Below are 17,465 nucleotides of genomic sequence, written 5' to 3' on the forward strand. Positions count from 1 at the left end.
AAGAAAGGCTGCATTTGTTTGTTTAAAAATGCAGGTAAACGGTATAAGATTGTGAAATGTTATTACATTTTAAAGTTTAAAGTTACAATTTAAAGTAACTGTTTTCTATTTTAATATATTTTAAAACGAAATTTACTGTATGTGTTATAGCAAAGCTGCCTTTACTCCAGTCTTCAATGTCACATGATCCTTCAGAAATCATTTATCACAGTTCAAATATATGATCATTTAATGCATCCTCACTGAATAACAGTATTCATTTCTTTAAAAAAAACTAATCTTACTGACCCCAACCTTTTGAACAGAAGTGTACATAATTCATGTTAATTTATAAAATATTGATTTAAGCTAAATTATACATCTTGAAAGGTTAAAAATAAAGTATTTTTAGATATTTAGATCAATAAGTATTATTCTTTTTTTTTTTTTTTTTTTATCTTGACAATAATGAGCTTAGTCATTTAATCCTGTTAACGTTTGAATGGTATATATACATATGTAGTATTATTTATTATTGTTGTTATTGCTTTTACTATTATTAATTGTTTTACATGGGGTATTTTTTATTTATTTTTTTGGTAACAATTCTTTAATTAATGTGCTGTGCTTTTAGATGCCAATTTTGAAAATATAGTTTTGCACATCCTTGAGTTATCGTGGCTGTGCTGACCAGCATGGAAATTCAGCGGGGTACTTTTAAAGGATTTTTGAAAATATCAAACTGTTCATACCAGGTTAGCTGGCGCACATTTCTGGCTGCCCACAATGAATCTTCTCATGAATGTTCTGTGTAATGTCAGAAAGCAATGCTGGATTCCCCAAAGCAGAAGGGAATTAATCTGAGAAAACAGACATGTGCTGGATCTTGAATTCTAAAATATCAGGGCTATAATTCCTTTTTTTTTTTTTTTTTTTTTTTTTTGCGCTTAATGAGACTCACTCCTCTGAAGAAGTTATAAGTGTCCCAAAAGTTTAAGAAAACCTCAAAAGTCTCTTCAAAGTCAGAGGCGGATGGTGGGAGCCGCCAGATGTGACCTCTCTCTCTTGCTCCTCCAAGGTGGTTTTAGGACACTGGAGTGTCTATTCCCATCAGCGAGGCTTATCAGAGTGGCAGCAGTGGTGTCTAATCACCGCCCGGCAGACAGACAATAAATCCCTCCCTATTATGGCTCAGGTACACACGCTTCAATCCTCTCTGACTAAAGTAGCCTGATAGGACAAAGACTTGATCCTTAGAAACGCTTGCACTTTGTCACTGACTTTGAAGTCTGTGAATCCAAGGGTTTTTGTCCAGTGACATTTTTAGCTGGAAAAAGCTTTTCTCATGTTCATATTTGCAGATTACAGATAATTGTGCTTTAATGGGTCCACTTATCGTGTTTAATTTAATACCTCATAGGCAGCATATTTCAGGTTTTTGATGAGGTAGATCATGCAGTGGAAACCTGCGTGAGAGGCGGCTGGCCTGGAGTGAGGTGTAGTGTTTCTGTTTGTGTATACACATACACGTTGTGTTTTTATGTTTGATGGGGACTTTTCATAGACACAATGATTTTTATACTGTACAAACTGTATATTCTATCCCCTTACACTAACCCTACCCCTAAACCTACCCATCACAGAAACTATCACTTAGTACGATGTATACGCTGTTTTCCTCATGGGGGCCAAAAAATGTCCCCATAATGTAGGGTTTACCAGGCCACACACACACAGGATTAAATTACATTACATCAGTTAGTTCTGGTCCATAGTTTCTTTCCAGCCATGTGATATTCTACTGGAATCGTTTTACAGTTTGTATCACTCCGCGTGCAGCATTACTGACAGCGAGTGTCATGGCAGACGAGCAAACCCACCATAATTTTACAAATTCTACTGTTGTTGTGTCACGGAATGTAGTTTTAAGATTTTTTTTTAGGCGAGAATGTAGTTGTTAACCTTAAATATGTGGTTTATTTATAAAGATAGAGCCTATGTGCTTCATTTTCGATTCAAGCTCTAGGCCGTCAGTGGCCGTTCAGCGCTCATGTACCCACCTACAGCTTTATCTTCGGGAATTTGCTACTGACTCTTATGTTGATATTGTGTAAACATGAGGTATAATTAATTTTGGGTATATCAAATGGGCATTTTTTGCAGTTATTACTTCTTCCAGATGAAATGGATTTGGCTAAGGGCAAAGTTAAGTTTCATAACTTGTGTACATATATTTATTTAACTTGTACTATACTGTACTATAACTAGAGCGCTGCTTTTGTACTTATGTTTGCTTCTGTTTATTTTCTATTGTACAAACTTCTTATACTTTTGTAATGGCTATTATCAATTATTTAAATATTATTGTTCAATAAATATTTTCTTTTATATAAATAACATGCCATATTTGGTATTAAGAAAGGGTCAGATGTGATAGTGATTGTGATTCGACTTCAGTGAAAGTTACATTATGCCATTGAATTGCAGCAAAGACTGTCTCTATGAGTGACTCAGTAGAAAAGACTTTTATATTGACAAGGACTGAAACAAGGTTGTAAATCAGGACGTTATCTTTTACTTTTAAAAACACCATATAAGATGCAACTGACAAATGAATTGACTAGTGCCGTCATGGGGAATCCCCTTAACTGTTAAAAGGATACTAAGACAAAGATATCGCTTTCCTCAGCGGACATTCAAACTGATTTTCTTATGTATATAAGATTGACCTGTAGAATATCAGATGCAGGTAATAGACTCGCTTAGTTGATCTCTCACTCTCATGATAATACTCTACTCTACATAGTACAATAAACTTCAATGAAGCAAGCAACTCAGCTTTCCTTTATTCCTAGTTCTAAAATTACGTTTTTAAATTAGTATCGGAGGCTTGGGCTCCACTTTTAAAGTCTTCATGAAATCAAAATTGACCCTATTTACTTTGTTAGCGCATATTACTAGTATTGTGGTGAACAATTAATCCGTGGAAGTTAATACACAGAAAAAAATTGTTTGTCGTGGTAATCTTTAATCAAAATCTGAAAAGTTACTTCGGTCTGGAATGGCGTTCCTTCTCTGATGACGTCAGTTTGACGGCTTGGGTTGAAAACACTTAACCACTCCCCTCCAACCATCAGTCTGCATGAGCGAGAGATGGAGAGGAGGAGCGCTAAAGTAAAACCCTGCCCTCTAATACAGTACGTCACAACACTGGAGAAAAGTCGTTTGCAACTTCCCGTTCACGGGGACTTTAAACTGTCGTCTTGAATCTGTGGCCGAACTACTTTTACAACAATTTTTTTAATATATTATATTATTTTAAGATGTTTAAATGAATCTCACTCTCTTTCTGTAGCCATAAATTCCCAGTTATGACTGCATATTTTTAAACATGCCTTGCTTTCAGGCTTTTAACTATGTGAAGTGCTCTCAGGTTGGTGTGCCATGTGAAGTGAGACACAAGGGTTCATTAATGCAGCTCATGCATGCTGACCCCAAAGTTAATGTCCCTATCATTTTGGAGTAGGGAGCATCTCTCAAGTGGGATAACTCATGTTTAATGCATTGCACTGGTCAGGGATTTTAACCTCACCTGAAGAGACGGGGAGAGAGTGTGACACGGACTGGGCGGTCCCTTAGCTCTCCGGTCAGGGGCCCAGCAAAGCCCAGGGCTGAAAAGCCAATGCAGAGTTATTCTGACGGCTGACATTTACTTAACATGGATAACCCTATTCGTCTGGCCTGTGTTCCAGGGGTTTGAGTTCGAGGGTGGCCTCTGGTCCCCTTTTGCTCTCAACCAAATCATGCAACAAATCATAAAGCAGGCATGCTGTATTCTCTCACGGCGCTAAGTATCTACCAATCTACTCTGCTTAGACCCGGCTAGTTTCCAACCATAGCCAGGGTGGTCTTTCTGCTTGACGAAGGAAGCCTGATGGGCACAAGCTTGTTTTATAGGCCTATGCAAAGCTCTGTGAGGTTTATTTAGTACTTGCCTCGGGGCTCTTGTTGCAAGTGGCCGGGTTTGAAGAGTTTTGTTTGGTACTGAGAGATGATTTATGCCGTGGTCACCCATGGATATTTGCATGGATTTCTGTGTACTTTCTCTAATGTTGTTTAAATTCAATTGACATGCAGATGCTCTGAGCAAAGCTGAGGCACAAATATCCATCTTCAATGGCTTTGCGTTGAGTCCCAAAAGTGGAATGCTAATTAGCACATTAGCTAAGATGAAAATTTGGTGAAAATGCTAATAAGAAAATTGTTTTTCTAATCAGACTCTGACTCATTGCACAGTTTCATAAAGCCATGTCAGCTCTAAGTGCTTTTTAAAACTGTTATGCGGGTACCAGAGGCGGTGCATTAGCTAAGCCTCTGATTTGGGGCCTTAGCTGCAGATAGATGAGCTCAAGACCAGGTGCTGTTGACATGTTACAATTAATGAAGTTTCACAGCACGCAACATTGAGAGGAAGCACTGAATGTGTTAAAAGTAATGTTCCGCAAGGGACCTGACGAAGAATTTCTCCGTTCATTGTTAGTTATTGTTATATTCATGAGGTTTGTGCTGTTTTTAATGGCTGTTCAATATATGCCATGAAGTGATCATTCAGTCAGATTGTACTATCGATGTGGGACCAAAAGTTTGTTTGTTTCAGCCACATTGTTATGATTTTGAAGTTTGATTATGAAATAAATTATAGTATTTTTCTCTCTCTCTCTCTCTCTCTGTTTTCACACATTTAACCTGACCTTGTAAGATAATTGTTGATTTGCCATTTTTAAATATGCTTTTTTTTTTTCCCCTTCTGGGTACATGACACTTTGGGGATCTATTGGTGAATGGCTTCCTTCTAATTATTTTCTCTTTTTTTTTTCCTCTCCCCCTTTCACACAGGAGCTGCTCAGTTCCCAGGTATGGCTTCCCTTTTACCTCTTGTTTGTGTGTTAGTTTCCATTCCCAAACCCATTTCCCAAATAGCTTGTCCTTTACAGCTAGCAGTGCTGGTCATAACTGAAACCATCTCGCCTTTCTTCATCCTCTGACTCACTGACTTCTTCTCTCTCCTCAACCTCCACCGGTGCAGGTGCTGTGTCTCTCCAGCACTCCATCTTTCTTGTCCCTTCTAACATCATCTGTTTCTCATCTTTCAGGACAGAAATTACGCCTCATTCTTTCCGGTGTCTCATCCAGTTGAATTTCTCCATTTTCACAGAGCACATTTACTCCAGATATGCAATCATTTCCTCTTTCAAATGTGGGGAATATGTTTCGAAGGAGACCGGTAAAATAAGTCATTTGGTAAACCGTACTCAAACTCTTCACTCTATCAATGTCTTGTCAGCGCCTCTCAGGTCTTCCTCATTTTATTTCTTGCCATATTTTTGATAAGGCTCATTGAAGACAAGCAAGGGTTCAAGATACCAGAATGTTTTATTTTAGATGGATGGATAGATGGATAGATGGATAGATAGATAGATAGATAGATAGATAGATAGATAGATAGATAGATAGATAGATAGATAGATAGATAGATAGATAGATAGATAGATAGATAGATAGATACATACATACATACATACATACATACATACATACATACATACATACATACATACATACATACATACATACATACATACATACATACATACATACATACATACATACATACATAGATATCAGCTATCAGGTATCAGCTAATATTAGCCATTTTTAAAATTTAAAACTGGATTGCATCTGCATGTTCGAATTAAACTGTACACTATGTATGTATACATTTATTTGTGCCTGCTCCCCCTTGGTAGGTTTGCAAGACATTGTTCTTTGTAAGACTGATTTGAAACGATGTGTATTATGAAAACTACTATACAAATAATTAATAATAATTAAAAAGAAAATGATTACATTGTACCAGGCCAATACTGGAAGTAGATCATATCAGGGGTTTTTTCTTCTTCTATTTTTCTCTATTTTAATTATAATGCCTCTTTTCAGCATGAATAATTTTTAATTGGAACTGTAGTGTGAACACTGTTGATTTATAATATCAGCCATAGTATGTGTTATTGGGCGTAATAAAAATAATTATTGGCGATTATATTTTATTTTTTTCTATATTGTTGCTTTACTAATCTAAAGCCATTAAAGATACTTTCACAGATGCCCTTATTTACCCCCTACTAAATTGTCCCTGCCCTAATGTAGTCTCATCAGCACAGAGGAAGGAATGATGCTTCTTTTTGAATGTCAGGCCACATTAGAACGGAAAACTAGACACCCGCCCTGCTCCGGACCTGAAGGGGGGTGATGATTCAGACAAGACAGTATTATGGCCAGCAACTTTAGCCCACACTCCTGCAGCCCTTTACGATTAATGCCCTTCTCCTCCACAGTCTATCAGCCCAAACATGCTGAGGCGCAGGAGAAATGCTTTCTCTCTCTCTCTCTCTCTCTCTCTCTCTCTCTCTCTCTCTCTCTCTCTCTCTCTCTCTCTCTCTCTCTCTCTCTCTCTCTCTCTCTCACACTCTCTCTCACTCTCTCTCACACACACACACACACACACACACACACACACACACACACACACACACACACACACACACACACACACACACACACACACACACACACAAACCCTGCTCTTGGCAGAAGCACTGTATTTTTTTGCCTTGTGATTCAGTTATTAATCGAAGCCAAGTTATTTGTATGGGTATAAATTAGAAGTGAGCTGAAGACGACACTCTCAAGGGGCATTGGATGAATCCCAGTCCTTGTTAAGGACCCCAGTCCTTCATGGCCTTCTGCTTGGTTTATGCCACATTTTCTCTCTCTCTCTCTTTTTCTCGCCCTTTTTCTCCTCCAGTTCTGCTTGTAAACAGAATGCTCTCTTGCCAAAGACATACACTCGCCATTAATACTGAATAGAAGACCGTGCTGATGACTCTTCTGTTATTGTGTTAGCTGGCTCATGTGAAATTACTGTAAAGGGATCCAGATCCAGGCAACACTTACAACAAACATACCCATAATGCAACTATTAAAGTTCCAATTATTATTATTATTATTTAATATAGAGCATATAAATGTATTTTTATTGCTTTATTTTTTTATTTATTATACAAAATAGTATTGGTTAGTTATAAGCTAATTGTAAAACATAATTAAAATGATTGTATTGACCTGAAAAAAATCAGCCATGATTTGCTACATGCTAGTCAGTTTCAGGTGGTGCTCATAATTTATGGGGGAGACATTCGTATTCTGTAGAGCATTTGATTGGACAACAGTCTATGCAGTGCAGGATGAGTCATCCATATTTTCAGTCCATTTTCCCGGAAGAGACGACTGTATGTTTTAAATACGTAAGTCTAATTTAGTTATTTTTATGAGTATGCTGTAAATAGGCAACCTCAAAGCTAACCGGCATGAACCCAAAGCATCAATTCTCCAAATGTGATTTCATTTGACTTTAATGTTAGCTGCTTGGGGAAAGCAAAGCTCTTCATCTTTCTCTTTGTCTCTGTGCTGCCTCCTCTGACCTCAAGGACGTGGCTCTGCCACAAGGAGTCCTTGTTCTGCCTCTTTTCCTGTGATGTCATCTTAGTGAATGTGTGTGAGGACTTTTTTTTTTTCTTTTTTTTTTATCTGTGGCGATCGATAGAGGAAGATGTGAGAGGCAGAGGGCAGTTAATCTCCTGCCACCTGCATGGGGATTCTTATCCTTGTGTGCACAGACGTTTCCTAGATCGGGACGCTCACTCTGAGACAATGCAAAATACACACAGAATTGCTCGCGCAATCTCGGCTCAAGGATGTCGTATTTAGATGGATGGCCATGAGAGGCCGTGTGACTCCGGCACAGCTCACTGATTCCAGAGTGAGGGACAGGTGCTGGAGGTCCTGGCGGTGCACCATCATGCTGAGAGGAGGAATGCTGGGAAGAGAAGGGAAGGGAAGGGAGAGACAGGGCAAGGCAGGTCTCTGCTCTTCCGCTGTTTCTCTTACCTGCTTTCTTTTGTTTTTGTTTTCTCTTTTTATCTCTTTCTCTCTGGTTCTTTGTTTAAAGCTGAATTTTCAGTACCATTACTCCAGTCTTCAGTCTGATATGCTGATTTGGTGTTTAAGAATCTTTATTATTATTATTATTATTAATGTTGAAAACAGTTGTGCTGCTTAATATTTTTGTGGAAACCATGGAAAAAAAATCAGATTTATTTTTTCTTATGAAGAGAAAACATTTATATAGAAAACATAAATTATTTTGTAACATTATAAGTGTCTTTAATGTCACTTTTGATCAATTTAATGCAACAAAAACAAATTATTGAACAGGAAGATTGGTTTCATATCCAAGTGAATTGATAACCATGTATTTTATTTGCTATTTTATATACATGTAAATATTATTTATAATATATAAAAAATAGTATTGTTTAGTATTAAATAGTATTTACATTGTTTTGTAAACATTATTTATAATAATATTTAGTTTTTTTTTATATTTATGATATTTAAGAAACCTTAAGATATACAATTTTGTTATTACTTTTGATGGTTATGAACAAGCTTCACATATAAAGACACTAAAATGAATGTTTTCATAAAATGTGCTGTTTATTTGTGAACAGCTTATGTTGTAACAGTCTCTGAAAGAGGCTTGCACCAGCAGTATTCTAGTGAAAAAAAGGGGTATTTGTTTATCCATTGCCGTTGAGACTCAGTCACAGAGGCAGAAGTCCTTTCTTCCTCTCCCTCTGCTGAGAGAGATTTCCAAATGAGCGAGCAGGGGTGGCAAGGCCTCTGGTGCTGTGCCCGGCCCCCGTCGGCTCTCTGACGCATTAATCATGAGGCTGCCATCCATCCCTTCCCACACGCCACATTCCACTGCTGCTCCCATCCAACCACCATTTTACCCTTCATTAGCACTAGTATCATCACAATTTACTTATCCATACGTTTGTGTGAACGCTTCACGGCTCCTCGGCGTACACAGAGAGTGGGAGGAGGTCTTTGTGGCTCAGGGGCTTGCTGAGCCTTTTAAGGGAACTCGCTCTGGTTTGTTTCAAAGAGAAGTTGGGTTTATACGTGCCGTTTCAAAACCTGCTTGTTAAACAAGCCAATATTGTTTGTAATTAAACACAACAAAGCTGGAAGACTCTCTTGGGTCCATCATTGGAACTTGACAACTATAATATTTGCATTAAATACATTCTATCCATGCTTCTAGGCTGATGGTATCAGCGCTGCAAAAAAAAAGATTCCATCCATCCATCCATCCATCCATCCATCCATCCATCCATCCATCCATCCATCCATCCATCCATCCATCCATCCATCCATCCATCCATCCATCCATCCATCCATCCATCCATCCATCCATCCATCCATCCATCCATCCATCCATCCATCCATCCATCCATCCATCCATCCATCCATCCATCGTTCCATCGTGACTCTGGGATATGGCTATTTAAATATGAAAAAGAAAATGTCTGATTTATTTTAGATATCTGATATTATTAGATAACTTCTATATTTAGAAACCACATTAAATTAGCCTGAAATCTGTACTTTTTTTGTAGGGTTAATCGTTCAATAAAGCAAAAAAAATCACTTAATTGAATTAACACAAGTGATGTCCGTGAAGGATTTAGCAGAAATATCTCAAAAGCATCTGCAGAGAGACACTCCTTAAGGCTTAACTTATTCCAATTAAGCTTGATGTATTCTCTTAAGTAGATTTGGTAAATTTATCCATGTGTCATAAGGCTTGCTGTTGAATTTGTGCATCTAGCGTGTAAATCGCCCCTGCTGAAAAGACTAGCATTGGCATTTCAGGGTTTAGAGGCTGGTTTAGCTAGTTAGAGGGATAGTTCACCCAAAAATGAAAATTCTGAAAGAAACACTACAGGTTTAGAACAACTTGAGGGTGAGTAAATGACAGAATTTTAATTTTTGGGTGAACTGTCCCTTTAAGAGGGCTGATGGGGACAGCATCATCCAAAGGAGCATATGCTGGTCTTTTTAACAGGGGTGACTGAGCTTGAAAAAGGATGTTGGCACGTGTATCTGGAGGTCTCCTTTCACAGATGGAAGGGCACAGTGAAGTAATGCCAGTGCTGAGCTGCTGGCCATCAAAACACAAATGTGCTTAAAGTGATTTCGAACAAATGATATCAGACACAGCCTGTGGGCCTAAAATAAACCAGCATTAATGACACGGCAGTATGAAGAACATGTTCTCATATTAGAATGTACCCCGTCTTAATTGAGACATTAACATCTTAAGATAAAATGTCAGCATTGTATGGATAGTTCACCTAAAAATGAAAATGATCATGTCGTATCTCATTTTTGAAGAATATGCTGACTGCTCCTTTATTTATAAATAAAATAAATGGGAGTAGGTGCTCAAGCTCCAAAAGCACTATACATGTGTCATAAATACAACCCATACGCTATATTCGAAGTCTTCTGAAGACATGTAATTGCTTTGGGTGTTGGGCAGAATTTTGAATTTTGGGTGAACTATTCCTTTAACAATCTACATACTAAATAATAATGCACACACTTAATACCCCCCAACATGCGATGAGAAACGCACGTACGTCTTTTTCTATTTTTCTTTTGGAAACTTTCAAATGCAAATACATTACCAACCAAATAAACACATCTTTATTCACCTGATTCCATGAGCAAATGATAACTAGGCTAAACGAACACACATGCCCCTTAAAACATTTTAACATGCTCATTACTTAATTAATTATACTTTGTGTTAGGTTTTCAAGCGAACTGTCTTTTTCTCTGTGCAGTGGTGCTCTTGATGAATTCATTACACAAAAGTTATTCGTGTCTCGCGAAGAGAAACACACGGACTGCAAATACATTACCAACCAAACAAAAACAGATTATTTCCATAAGTGCTGTCGGGAGTCGCGCTCTCGCTAATATACCTGATAATTTTGGAGTTAATTACTTAAAATGCAATTTATCACCATGCAAAAACAGAAAGCACAAGCTTTTGTATCAGGATACTGCATGTCGTAATGCTGCGTTGCCCGGACCCGATTTTTTTGATTGGTTAAAATTAGGGATGTCCCGATCCGATCACGTGATCGGAAATCGGGCCGATCACGTGTTTTCAGACTCGATCGGAATCGGACGTTACCTCCCGATCAGGACTCGGATATATATGTATATATATTCTCATTATTTTTTAACACATCTATAGTTATGCGGTGGCACAGAGTTACGCCGGTTTCACACTGCACGCGTTAGCAGAGTGTAAGCAGCGCAGGAGCAGTTCATATGGTGAGCAGGGCAGGGGCAGGACACGCGCGTTTTGCTTTCACACTGGCAGCTTTTGTCACGCGCGGCTGAACCGCGGGTTGTGTAGGGCAGGCTACAGACAGAGTAGGCTACTCTATAATGGATAAGTTGGCATTGCTTTTTTCGTTTTCAAATACATTTAAGAATAAAGACTTGTCAAGAAGCTTATTTTATTAATAATTTCATATAACTTTTTGTTCATCTTTGTTTTTATTGTCATGGCAACAAGTTTGTTTTTGGACATTTGTTTTTTTTTTAAATTGCTGTTGGTCATTTGATTGACTGTTTAAAACACAATAGATATCATCAATGCACTTTTTGGATAAAACTGCGGTGTATTTTGGCCATGATCAATGTATTGTCACTTTAATTCAGCAAAAGCGGCGCAGCAAAAATAGACTCGGCGCCGAAACGATCGCGGCACTCCTGCTCTGCTCTGCTACGCACTGCCGCGCCGCCTCTGCGCGCGGTGTGAATGCTCTAAAGCCTGGTTTAATCTGGTAACATGGGCGGCGAAAAAAATACGCACTGCACGCTCTGCTAACAGTGCAGTGTGAAACCGGTGTAAGAGTTAGGAGTGCAGTTCCTAAAAGCACATTACTGGCTTTGCAAACACTGTAGCACTTTTATTTTTTATTTGTTCACATGCCTGCCGGGTATTTTAAGTTGAGGTGCTATTTGTTTATATATTAGACTTTTTTATATTTACTGTTGCACTAAAGTCCAAAAGTGAAGAATTTATTTATTACTTGATTGTTCAAGCTACCTCACAGAAGTGCTCTGTTTGTTAACAGAGTTGTTGAATGTTAAAATAAGGTGAATTAAATAAAAAATAAGGAACATCCTGGATCTGTTTTTTCGCTCTTCTTTATTCTTTTTTTTTTTTTATGTATTAAGTATCGGATCGGGACTCGGTATCGGCAGATACTCAAAATCAAATGACTCGGACTCGAGGGCAAAAAAACCTGATCGGGACATCCCTAGTTAAAATGAATGGAGAATATGTTGTGTTTTTCGGGCGCCTATGACTGTTTCTTAAAAAAAAAAAAAATTAAGCAGCACAACCGTTTTAATAATAATAATAAGTCATGTTTCTTGAGCACCAAATCAGCATATTAGAATGATTTCTGAAGGATCATGTGACGACTGGAGGAATGACTGCTTAAATTCAGCTTTACCATCACAGGAATAAATTACATTTTAAAATATATTGATATATTATTTAAAATAATATTGGGCCTTGAGCACAAGAGACTTTTTTCTGGATACAACAAAAACTTACTTACTGTACTGTTCCTCTTACTGTACTTTTGAACAGTACTGCACATACTAAATTACACCAGGGAGACTTCACAGAGGAAATTATTGCTCAGGAGGCTTGATGAAGGTCTTGGTTATGTTTAATGTACTTATGCATTTTTTTCTCAGATGTTTCTCCTAATATTCCTTTGGAGAGGTTCTCAAGTGTGATTGCAGGTGTCTTGTCATATCTGAGCACAGATTGAGACATTATTTAGACCTCTTCTGAAACTCTAGGAAAATGTGTGATTTCTGGTGACTTGGGGTGAATTTCTTTAAGAAAAAAGTCTCTATTTGATCTCCATTCTATCTCAGAAGATATGAAAGCTATCTCATTTGTTAATCATTCAAAAGGAAGTTCACACAAATGAAAATCCTGCTTTGAAAGTTCAACACCCTCTGAACACACAGGACCGTAACCATGGAGTTCTTCTCTATTAGCCAAGCTGTAATATTCAAGCACGAACGTTGACCTTTGCAGCTCAGAATAGTGATGGGTATCACATTCACTCTCACTGATTCCGGCTCACAGGTATATGTGGATCTCACTCTTTTACTATCACCACCCTTCAGATCTAATTTAAAGCTGTGGTTTTCCTCACTCACACATGCTGTTTCAAAAAGTGTAGCAGGCAGGATGAGCTATTGAGGCGGACAGTAGAGTGCTTTGACCTTTACGGCGCGGCAGTGCACTCCTGCATTAGCCTGTTCCGTGTCACACACACACACACACACACACTCACACACACGCCCGTACGTGCGCTCTGAGTGTTCCTCTGGGTTGATGTATGAGGGGCACTGGGGTGGTGCTGGGCCTGTAGTGATATAAATGGCTTGTCTGCCTCACTGAGAGTGGAGTATCGTCCTCTGACAGCTTTAATCTAGACCAAAATGATCAATGTTCTATGCTACTTATTTTGAATGTCGGTAATTAAATACAGAGATAATGTCACAGATCTGTTTGAACAAGTTATGCAAATGCACAGTACACAAATTTCTTTGGCATTTTTGCGATGCCTTGTTTGTTGTTGATGCATGCATGGAAAGCTAATTTTTTTCAGGCGCCCTTTTTGGTGGTCTTTTCCTAAACATTAGGGTTAATGAAATCTTCATTTAAATAGGGATTCATCATTCGCTCACTTGTTCCAGCTCCAGTGACACAAACAATTATTTTAATTAAACTAAGCTGCACGCCAATAATCAATAATAATTTGGGGCTTAAACAAGTTTAATTCCTCTATTAATATGGTATGATCCCTGCACAAGATTTACTTAACAGCTAATAAATCTGGGGTAGTTTTTCATAATAAGAGTTAAATAGGAACATGAATATTAACATATCCTTTTTCCTGTGCCAATATCCTGAATACAGTAGTTTGTGTGTGTGTATATATATATATATATATATATATATATATATATATATATATATATATATATATATATATATCACCACATGAAATGTTTTCAGTAGAATTCATTTCAAATTAAAATTTAAGCTTGCAAAATACAAAAGCTGACTGTCATATGTTTGCATGCCTCACTGACGGGACCAAACTTCCCCCGTACTTGATTTTAAAAAGCAAGACGGTACCCAGATTTCAAAAGTAGACAAAGATTTCACTTCTACTGTTAATGAAATTTTGGTAGGCTACATGGTTTTCACTATGAGATGGATAGCCTAATTGTTACTTACTTCAGATGGCCTACAGGTTATTTTTATGGTATGCCAAAAAGTGTTTATTTTTAAATGTGATCATTGGTACAGTACATGTTACCAGTGTTTACCATACTATCAATACAAAAATTAAAATGTGAAAAATCTGCAGTATGAAAAATTTCAAATTATTTTCTTTATCAAAAACCTTTTTTTTTTTCAAGAGGTACATCTTGAAAAAAAAGGGGGGGGGGGTTGTCTTATATTTGAAACAATACGGTATTTATAAAAACATTAAAAATAACATCACATTAAATAATAATCAGTATGTTTAAATGCCCACTGAAGAGCCTTTAAACACGCAGCATTATTCAATGTGTTGAGGTAACTTCCACTGAAACAGGAAGAGAGGGCGGGACATATCGAACAGCTCCCCTTTTTTAAATAGCCAATAGCGTTTAGTTTATATCACAGCTCGGCCAGAGCCGTTAAGCTCAGTAAACCGCAGTTTCCTCCTAATCTCTTACTGTTTCTCCTCCTAATCTCCGCCATGTCGCTTTAAAATATAGCATTCCTTGCAGAATTCAAATGGATCCGATATGTGTTCCGGTATGCACTGACTCGCGCGTAAGATCCGCTCTGTGCTATTGTGTCTCTGGACCGGAGCAGACTGTGTGCGTGCACAGTGCCTGAGTGTCTAAATGCCAATTGTGTCATTGGAGCACACTAGCTTATAGATAACAGTAAGGCCAACATATTCCTAAAAGCCAAAAAACTAAGACATTAAAATGAATTTTGAATTAAAATGTAATCTTGCAAAACACTTCATGGCACATTTTTAATGATACAATAGTAAACAGTATCTTGAGGCCACGAGTTAGTATCTTGAGGCCGCGAGTTAGTATCTTGAGGCCACGAGATAGTATCTTGTGGCCACGAGTTAGTATCTTGTGGCCACGAGTTAGTATCTTGAGGCCACGAGTTAGTATCTTGAAGCCACGAGTTAGTATCTTGAGGCCACGAGTTAGTATCTTGAGGCCACGAGTTACTATCTTGAGGCCACGAGTTACTATCTTGAGGCCACAAGACAGTATCTTGAGGCCACCAGTTACTATCTTGAGGCCACGAGTTACTATCTTGAGGCCACAAGATAGTATCTTGAGGCCACGAGTTACTACCTTGAGCCCACGAGTTAGTATCTTGAGGCCACGAGTTAGTATCTTGAGGCCACGAGTTAGTATCTTGAGGCCAAGAGTTAGTATCTTGAGGCCACGAGTTAGTATCTTGAGGCCACGAGTTACTTTCTTGAGTCCACGAGTTACTATCTTGAGGCCACAAGATAGTATCTTGAGGCCACGAGTTACTACCTTGAGCCCACGAGTTAGTATCTAGAGGCCACGAGTTAGTATCTTGAGGCCACGAGTTAGTATCTTGAAGCCACGAGTTAGTATCTTGAGGCCACGAGTTACTATCTTGAGGCCACGAGTTACTATCTTGAGGCCACGAGTTACTATCTTGAGGCCACAAGACATTATCTTGAGGCCACGAGTTACTACCTTGAGCCCACGAGTTAGTATCTAGAGGCCACAAGTTAGTATCTTGAGGCCACGAGTTAGTATCTTGAGGCCACGAGTTAGTATCTTGAGGCCACCAGTTACTATCTTGAGGCCACGAGTTACTATCTTGAGGCCACAAGATAGTATCTTGAGGCCACGAGTTACTACCTTGAGCCCACGAGTTAGTATCTAGAGGCCACGAGTTAGTATCTTGAGGCCACGAGTTAGTATCTTGAGGCCAAGAGTTAGTATCTTGAGGCCACGAGTTAGTATCTTGAGGCCACGAGTTAGTATCTTGAGGCCACGAGTTAGTATCTTGAGGCCACGAGTTACTATCTTGAGGCCACAAGATAGTATCTTGAGGCCACGAGTTACTACCTTGAGCCCACGAGTTAGTATCTTGAGGCCACGAGTTACTATCTTGAGGCCACGAGTTGCTATCTTGAGGCCACGAGATACTATCTTGAGGCCACGAGATACTATCTTGAGGCCACGAGATACTATCTTGAGGCCACTAGTTACTATCTTGAGGCCACGAGTTAGTATCTTGAGGCCACGAGTTAGTATCTTGAGGCAACGAGTTAGTATCTTGAGCCACGAGTTACTATCTTGAGGCAGCGAGTTACTATTTTGAGGCCACAAGTTACTATCTTGAGGCCACGAGTTAGTATCTTGAGGCCACGAGTTACTATCTTGAGGCCACGAGTTAGTATCTTGAGGCCACGAGTTACTATCTTGAGGCCACGAGTTACTATCTTGAGGCCACGAGTTAGTATCTTGAGGCCACGAGTTACTATCTTGAGGCCACGAGTTGCTATCTTGAGGCCACGAGTTGCTATCTTGAGGCCACGAGTTGCTATCTCGAGGCCACGAGTTGCTATCTCGAGGCCACGAGATAGTATCTCGAGGCCACGAATTACTATCTCGAGGCCACGAGATACTATCTTGAGGCCACGAATTACTATCTCGAGGCCACGAGATACTATCTTGAGGCCACCAGATACTATCTTGAGGCCACGAGTTACTATCTTGAGGCCACGAGTTACTATCTTGAGGCCACGAGTTACTATATTGAGACTACGAGTTAGTATCTTGAGGCCACGAGTTACTACCTTGAGGCCACGAGTTACTACCTTGAGGCCACGAGTTACTACCTTGAGCCCACGAGTTACTACCTTGATCCCACGAGTTACTACCTTGAGCCCACGAGTTACTACCTTGAGCCCACGAGTTACTATCTTGAGGCCACGAGTTACTACCTTGAGGCCACGAGTTACTACCTTGAGCCCACGAGTTACTACCTTGAGCCCACGAGTTACTACCTTGAGGCCACGAGTTACTACCTTGAGGCCACGAGTTACTATCTTGAGGCCACGAGTTACTATCTTGAGCCCACGAGTTACTATCTTGAGCCCACGAGTTACTATCTTGAGCCCACGAGATACTATCTTGAGGCCACGAGTTGCTATCTTGAGGCCACGAGATACTATCTTGAGGCCACGAGATACTATCTTGAGGCCACTAGTTACTAACTTGAGGCCACGAGTTACTATCTTGAGGCCACAAGACAGTATCTTGAGGCCACGAGTTACTACCTTGAGCCCACGAGTTAGTATCTAGAGGCCACAAGTTAGTATCTT

General features: G+C 39.1%; 1 protein-coding gene across 6 annotated transcripts in view; it reads left to right on the forward strand.

Moving 5' to 3' along the window:
- cadm1a (cell adhesion molecule 1a) overlaps positions 1–17,465 on the forward strand; it is a 279,212-nt gene that overhangs the window by 183,783 nt on the left and 77,964 nt on the right. For 3 of the 6 annotated variants that reach the window (XM_079898242.1, XM_079898244.1, XM_079898246.1), the window contains exon 2: positions 4,876–4,893. The exons of the other annotated variants lie outside the window; for them this stretch is intronic. In XM_079898242.1, coding sequence (XP_079754368.1) covers positions 4,876–4,893 — 18 coding nt within the window. The remainder of the gene's footprint in view (positions 1–4,875; positions 4,894–17,465) is intronic. 6 annotated transcript variants of the gene reach the window in all.

The sequence above is a fragment of the Squalius cephalus genome, assembly GCF_949319135.1.
Source record: "Squalius cephalus genome assembly, chromosome: 17".
In the NCBI taxonomy this organism is placed as follows: domain Eukaryota; kingdom Metazoa; phylum Chordata; class Actinopteri; order Cypriniformes; family Leuciscidae; genus Squalius; species Squalius cephalus.